At 37.3% G+C, this 7,771-nt stretch overlaps 1 protein-coding gene across 1 annotated transcript; it reads left to right on the plus strand.

Annotated features, from left to right (window-relative positions):
• The first annotated feature begins 684 nt into the window (after window positions 1–684).
• On the plus strand, window positions 685–1,538 carry LOC116164316. The gene is made up of 3 exons (XM_031478478.1): window positions 685–1,042; window positions 1,094–1,241; window positions 1,299–1,538. Exons 1-3 carry the CDS (start codon window positions 738–740, stop codon window positions 1,536–1,538), a joined length of 693 nt encoding a protein of 230 aa, XP_031334338.1. The 5' UTR covers window positions 685–737.
• Window positions 1,539–7,771: the final 6,233 nt, after the last annotated feature.

Here is a 7,771-nt window from a genome sequence, read left to right on the forward strand (position 1 = left end):
GCGCCATCAAAGGAAATTTCAGTTGCAGTGTGGACGGCGTTTATCGTGCATGTGCATTCGTACAAACTATATATCCGCGCATTTGAAAGATGGACGATTGGGACGAGGAAAAAGTGCTTCTCCTTATTCAACTGTATCGGGAAAAAGAAAACATATGGAATCCCCGAAATGAAAATTATAAGAAAACGCATTTAAAGGTAGATACCTGGAATGAAATTGGAGACGCTCTCGCCAGTACGGGCGAAATTTGCAAAAAAAAAGATGACAAGCGTTTTATCGTCGTACAGACGTGAGAAAGCGAAAGAAACAAATACACATGGTACTGGAAAAGGTAAATATGAATCTCTTTTTTCATTTACGTAAAAAAAACTATACTGATTTTTCATTTTTTAATAGTTGAATTTGTTAATAAAATTGTAGTTTTAAGGCCGTCTGACACGATGCTAAATTTTTGGTAAAATTTGTGAATAGAATTTTATCATAAAAAATTTACTTCCATAATTTATTTAACAAAATTATATTGTCTGACACTGTACAAAATTTATCATAAAAATTAGTAAGTGCGTCTGCGCTTTGCATTTTTTTTCTTGGGAATATGGGTTTTTAAGTCAATAAATCTGGTAGTGGTACACCTACACATATAAATAACAAAAATAACATAACCTCTTCTAGTATTTACTTTTTTGATTTTTCATTATTTCATATTATTATCTATTGTGCTACTACTGGTAATTGTAATGAACCGAAATCTAATCGCTAGCTCGGCACTTGCCGCAAGTGTCATTGTCATTATGTCTTGTCTTCTAACAAAAAGGCGTAATAAACGTACTCGAATTTGGAGCAGGAACTGGCTGCAAAGGCGAAACGAGGGTCGTGATGTTTTAAACATGCTAAATACAGAACTTTTACCCGAGGATCCAAATGCATATACAAACTTTCTGAGATTAACTAACGATCAGTTCGAATATTTGCTGTCGTTGATATCAAATGAAATATGCAAACAAGATACACTAATGCGAGAATGCATCCCTTCCAGAAGCAAGTAGGTGATTAAAAAATTAATCATAGGCACTCACTTGTGCTATCATTTTAGATTAGAAGTTACCTTGCGATTCCTAGCAACAGGCGAGACATACCGATCCCTTATGTACACCACTAGGATACATGAAACTACGATAAGCCGCTTTATACCTGAAGTGTGCCAAGCCATAGTCTTGAAATTAAAACCAATCTATTTAAAAGTAAGTTATAGTCCGTATATTATACTGTCAATTTTTACGATATGAAACCTGGTATAGGCACCAAGAACAGCAGAAGAATGGAAAAAAATTTCTCAAGATTTTGATCAATTATGGCAATTTCCTCATTGCGTGGGAGCTCTTGATGGTCGCCACATCACTTTTAGGGCACCCATATCTGCTGGCTCGTATTATTACAACTACAAAGGTGCAAATAGCATTGTGTTATTATACGATCAAACGAACTCACCTGTGATGAAGTTCGATCGTAATTATATGAGGTCTCGTGGAGGTAAATAATATATGTAGTTTCCCCATCCCGTACCGAATAGCCACGAAATTTGAAAGTTTAAAACAGGTAGTCTCGTTCATTGTCGGAGGTGTCGGTTACTTGTTTGTTCATATTTTGAGAGTTAGTGGAGTTGGCCTAAGGGTATATGAAGCTATATTAGCTTCCTGGGTTTAGGGTGGGTGTTATTTACCTCCACGAGACCTCATATAATTACGATCGAACTTCATCACAGGTGAGTTCGTTTGATCGTATAATTATATATCGGTCTCGTTTCGGTAAATAATATATGTAGATGTTTAGAGATTAACTAGGGCAACTTCACTAAAGTAGATAACTTTTAATTCATACAATATTACTATATAATATTTTATCATAGGGAAATGCATCTTTAGCTATTATAAATATTTTGAAAATATCCTTAGAGTAGTTTGATTATGAGGTTAATATTGTCCGTGCAAATGCATATGGATCTCGTATTGGCCTGTTGTAAAAATTCGCGAATGTTCTTGACGTGTTGGACCAACCTGCTGCTGAACGTATTATATCCAAAGGTAGCCCTTTGCGATTTGCTAGTGACGTTGAAGCATGTCTAGTGCTATGAGCGGTGTATACTGTAGAGTCGATTCCTGCCCTTCCCATTGTCTTCTTTATCCATCTGCTTATAGTTTGTGACGATGCATCCTTATACGGTTTTTTGAATGTGATTAGTAATTTTTTACATTTGTCTGGGTGGCGAATTTCTCCTGTTTTTTCAATATATAGCAAAACTGTGCTGGCTATGCACAGATTTGGGTTTTCGTTGTAAAATGGAAGTGATAATGTAGGTTGTACCATGTTTCTCCTTGTAGTTTTTATCCTTTTAGGAATTTTGATTTCTAATCCAGTGGAGGTTGAGCAAATATTGTTGATTTCGATCAATGACAGTGTTTGAGTTCGCTGTCCAGTAGTGAGTGCCAGAAGTGTAGCTAATTTGTAAGTTAGTTGTTCTATTGTAGTCTCTGCATTGTTTAGTGAATTAAGGTACTTTAAAAGAATTGTTGGATCCCATGTATTTTCGTACTTTGGCTTATCTGGTCTCAAATGTTGTACGCCTTTGAAAAAACGTTTAATCCTGACATCGTTGGTAAGGTCTGATCCTAAAAGTTGTCCAATAGCGGAGCGGTATGTGTTTAAGGTACCGTATGATGCCCCTTTGTTGTAGCAGCTAGCTAAGAAGTCTAGTATGTTGGGTACAGATGCATAAAAAATGTTGATGTTCTTTGTATTACAGAAAATCCACCAGTTCTTTAGTCCTGAATTATATTGTTTGATGGTGCTGGACGTTATGGATGATAAGCAAATATTTAATGCTTCCTCGGGGATGTTTTCTATCTTTAATGCTTGTTGGATAAGTGTCCTGCAACCAGGGTAAGGTGAGGCCAAAGTGGATGCGGATTCTGTCTGTCAACAGAGAGAAGTAAGTTATAATGAGGTTTGAAGTAAATTGGAAGTTTGCTTAGCAGTGATGTAAATAAAGGGTACCAAGGCTGAGTGGGCCAGTGGGGTACAACTAAAATTCCTTCTGCATCATCATTTATAATTTTTTGTAAAACGCGTGGAATCAGAGAAAAAGGAGGAAAAGCATAAAATCGTAGCCCTTTCCAGGATATTGTAAAAGCATCTACACACCATGCATCTGGATCAGTGCGCCATGAAATAAAAGTTGTGCATTTATTATTTAATCTGCTGGCAAAAAGATCTATGTCTGGGTGTCCAAATCTGAGTGTTATAAGATTGTATTCATTTGAGTTTAATTCCCATTCTGTGTCTTGATGCAATTGTCGAGATTCCTTATCAGCTTCTACATTTTCTGAAGAGCTTATGTATGATGCCAATATAAAAAGCTCTCTACTTTCACACCACTGCCATAATTCACGACACAGTGTGTTCAATTTTTCATGTTGAATGCCTCCCATTCGATTGATATAGGAGATGGCTGTAGTATTATCAATGCGAAGCAAAATGTTGCAGCGTGTTAAGTTTTTTGCAAAACATTTAAGTCCAAAGAATGCTGCTTGTAATTCCAAAAAATTAATGTGCTTTTCTTTTTCATTTGCTGACCAGAATCCGTGTGATTTATTACTATTGCAGTAAACTCCCCAGCCTGATTGAGAAGCATCTGAATAAATTTCTAAAGCAAATTTATCTACCCCGATATGATTAGTTGCATTTAAAATAGCGTTTTCCCACCAAACGAGGTCTTCGCTTAATGAAGGAGGTAGTCTTAAATGTTTCTCATAGTTTCCCCCATTCTTCTTTAGTGCTAAATACTTGTGTCTTTCTAAACGTTTAGTATATAACCAACCGTATCTAACTGCTGGACACAAGGCAGTGAGTTTCCCTAACAAGTGTGCAAAATCGCGAATTTTGCAAGTTTTTACTTTTAAGAAGTGGTTGATTAGTTTGAACAGGTGTGGTTTCTTGTCTTGGGGGATTGAAATTAATAATTTGGTTGTATCATACAGAAATCCCAGGTATCGACAGTTTTGGTTAGGAGTTAATTTGCTCTTTTCATAATTAATTAAGAAACCTAGCTTTTCTAACGTTTGAATAGTAAATTCTACGTTTTTCTTACAATTTTCTACGGAATTCCCCAAAAGAAGAAGGTCGTCTAAGTAAATTATAGAAATAAAGTTGTGATTCCGTAAGTAAGCAACTACAGGTTTCATAAGTTTAGTAAAAATTAAAGGTGCACAATTTAGCCCAAAAGGCATGCAATTATATTCGAACAACATCCCATTAAATTTAAATCGTAGATATTTTTTATATTTTTTGTTGATTGGTACTAAAAGGTAAGCATTTTTAAGATCCAAAGTTGCCATGTAAGCATTTTTGTACAATAGATTAGCAACAGTTTTCTGATCTTCAAGCTTAAAATGATGTGTTTCAATATTTTTGTTTAATATTTTTAAGTTTAGAATAAGTCTATGCGAACCATCTGGTTTGGTCCTGAGAAAAATGTTCGATATGTGCTGACCTACACAGGCCTTCACTCTGCTAATTGCCCCAGATGCTAATAATTCAGAAACACCCTTGTGTAGCAACACTGTCTCTTTGTGAGACCATTTTGGTGTTGAAGGTTGACAGAGTTGGAACTGTTTCTCAATGAAAGGAAGTTTCACACCTTTGATCCATGATAAGATTTTTACATTGTTGGTAAGTGCCTGCCATTCCGGAAGGAAATATTTCAGTCGGCCTGCTGATTTACTAACCTCATTTGTTAACGTTTGTAAGGTTGGTTCCGATGTTGAGTTGGTTGTCGTTGATTCCGGTATCTGGCCGGTTGTTTGTCTTGATATTTCGTTCGTCTGTCGTGAATTTTGTGTCGGTAGGAGGCTTCCTTGGTTTGTTTTGGTGCACGTCCACCCTTGTTTCCTCCTTGAAATATTTGTCGAGGTGGACGTTGGTAGTTTAAATGGTCGGAGGTTCTAAGAATCGGTTTTTTGTGTTGTGTCTGTTTTAAGTCCAGACTGGATTTTTCTAGGTCTCTAGCAGCTTTGACTCGCTCACTCAGTTTGTCCCCAAAAAGCCAGCCATCTGAGGTGCTGGATGTCAAAGTGTCCCGAATGTCCTTCCGCAGATTAATTGCTACTAACTCTCGTCGTGTTTTTGACTGAATGAAATGTAAATCAAGAAGCAGTTTGCAAGCATCACTCGCAAGCTTGATGTAAGATAAGTTTTGCTCCTCCTTGTCAGATAGAAGCAAGGTCAGAAGTTTTCCTAGAGCTGAAATGGCTCCCCCCATGCGGTCTTGAGTGGCAGCAAGCTTAGTATCTCTGCGGCAGATTTGTTCCCCCAAAGCTTTCGTGACTTCAGGGTTTAGTTTTGGGGTTCCTGAAGCTGGGCAGTTTTCCGCTGTTGGATAATCTTGTAATATTGTAGCTCTCTCCTCATCCGAAAGTCCTGTTTGTAATAACAGCGTCCATCTAGCAGCTACATCTTGATGGATCGGGGGGCCCTTTAATGGCAGTGCAGGAAGAGTATTTCCCAATATAGCCAAAACATCCTCATTTAGGTTTGAGGGAGCCGGAGCCACTTCTTGAGACGAACCTATCGTAAAGTAAATAATTGAAATAGTGCGTCTACAAGTTTATTGTAATTATGTAAATGTATGCGGTCAGGTTCTTGTCAAAGGATAAGCTAAGTAGATAGAATAGAAATCACCCTTCTAATCTAATCAAGAGCAGTAAATCTGCTGTTAACCAAAGTTAGAGGAAACTCAAATTATTTATTGCCTATCGTATTTGAGGCAACTCACAGATCTCTTTCCCCGATAGAGAAAACAATAGCAACAAGGGCTATAATAGCACGACTATTCACATTATAGTTCTGTGTGCCTATGATATTCCGATGACATAATTAGAGTACCATTTCGGTTTTCTGCTCCGTAACTGTTTCCAGAACAATGCATGTCGATCTCCTAATATCATAATTAGGTGATCCAGTGTACTACCTCTAATGCCATAATTAGAGTAATATAACCTAATGCCAAAATTAGGTAGGCCAAAAAGGATGTGTGATGCCTCTAATACCATAATTAGAGTAAATATAACCTATTACCATAAATAGGTTATGCCTTTGACGTGACCCAAGACCAATCTCCTATTGCAGTGTAATTACGTGTCAAGTAATGCTTAAGAACGACATCGAGTATTGTAGTCCTAAAAGAATGTACAGGTAAATGTTGCTTATGTTTACCTGCATCAGCGTCTTCAGTGCTAAAAATAGAGTTGGCGCCGCTTCCTTGGGACACAAAATCTGCTACACCCGCTGCCGAGGGCGATGGTGAGGGCGAGGGGAGGACAATCGACGGCGACGGACACCGCGAACTTTCGAGATAATCATCCGACTCGCTGTCCCCTCCGCCATTATCTTTATTGTGACGACGTAGTCTTCTCCTTAACTTGTGAATTTTTCGGCGAACGGCCGCTTCGTCCTCTGAGGAACTATCTTTTTCTCGGTGCTTCCGCTTTTTAGAATGTTTAGGCATAACGAGTAATATAAAAAACACTTAGAATTGTAACCAAATAAAGACGCGTGTGGCTGATTCGGCACGAACACGAAGAATGAACAAACAAGTAACCGACACCTCCGACAATGAACGAGACTACCTGTTTTAAACTTTCAAATTTCGTGGCTATTCGGTACGGGATGGGGAAACTACATATATTATTTACCGAAACGAGACCGATATATAATTAGCATTAGCCGCTGCCAACTACAAGTTCATTTACGCAAATATAGGTGTCAATGGACGAATTAGTGATGGGGGTGTTTTTCAGAATAGTAGCTTGTCAAGGGCACTACAAGACAATTCTTTGAGTCTACCAGCCCCAGAGGTATTACCAGGAATGACAGAAGCTTTACCGTATGTTATTGTTGCCGATGATGCCTTTCCGCTGTCAAAGAACCTATTGAAACCCTATCCAGATCGTGGACTCGGCAATGATAGCAGAATTTTTAATTATCGGTTGTCCCGTGCTCGGAGAATAATAGAGAATTCCTTTGGAATTCTTGCAAACCGATTTCGTCTTCTGTTAAATCCAATTAATTTAGATGCAGAAAAAGTAGAGTTGATTACACTCACTTGTGTAGTGTTACACAATTTTCTCGCAACAGACAATGCACAATCATATATTGAACTTGAAGAATTTAATGAAAACTTGCCGAAAATAAATCGACAGTGTGGTAACCGGACATCTATTGCAGCAAGAGATATTCGTGATCATTTTAGAAGTTATTTTAATTCTTCACAAGGTTCGGTGCCCTGGCAACAAAATGCAATAAACAATTTTAATTTGTGAAATTCGTTTTTATTTTACATATGCCTATTATTAACAATAAATACTACAAATTGTTACATTTTTTAGGGCATCAAACAGTGTGTGTACAATTTTTTCTTCTGTCTGCAAACGAATGGATGTATCAGTAATTCGTTTTAACTTCGACACTATAAATTGAGCCAATGCCTCATCTTCATCTACGTTTTGTACAAAACTTTGCTGCATTGTTGATGAAATTGATGCTAAGGCACTACACCTTTTCCACTTTTATTCGAGAAACTATCAAGTTAATTTGAGAAAGTATCAATTGTATTTGAGAATAGTAAAATGTATTTGAGAAAACAACAAATGTAGTTCAGAATAGTGATTTGCATTTGAGAAGGCATCAAATGAATTTGAGAGTAGTAAATTGTATTCAA

The sequence above is a fragment of the Photinus pyralis genome, unplaced genomic scaffold (assembly GCF_008802855.1).
Source record: "Photinus pyralis isolate 1611_PpyrPB1 unplaced genomic scaffold, Ppyr1.3 Ppyr1.4_LG1, whole genome shotgun sequence".
In the NCBI taxonomy this organism is placed as follows: domain Eukaryota; kingdom Metazoa; phylum Arthropoda; class Insecta; order Coleoptera; family Lampyridae; genus Photinus; species Photinus pyralis.

Excerpts from the sequence above, each read along its gene's own strand:
- LOC116164316 (XM_031478478.1), top strand. The coding sequence starts at position 738 with ATGAACCGAAATCTAATCGCTAGCTCGGCACTTGCCGCAAGTGTCATT. Across the intron at positions 1,043-1,093 it reads TGCATCCCTTCCAGAAGCAA|ATTAGAAGTTACCTTGCGAT; the intron begins GTAGGTGATTAA and ends CTATCATTTTAG. Across the intron at positions 1,242-1,298 it reads TAAAACCAATCTATTTAAAA|GCACCAAGAACAGCAGAAGA; the intron begins GTAAGTTATAGT and ends AACCTGGTATAG.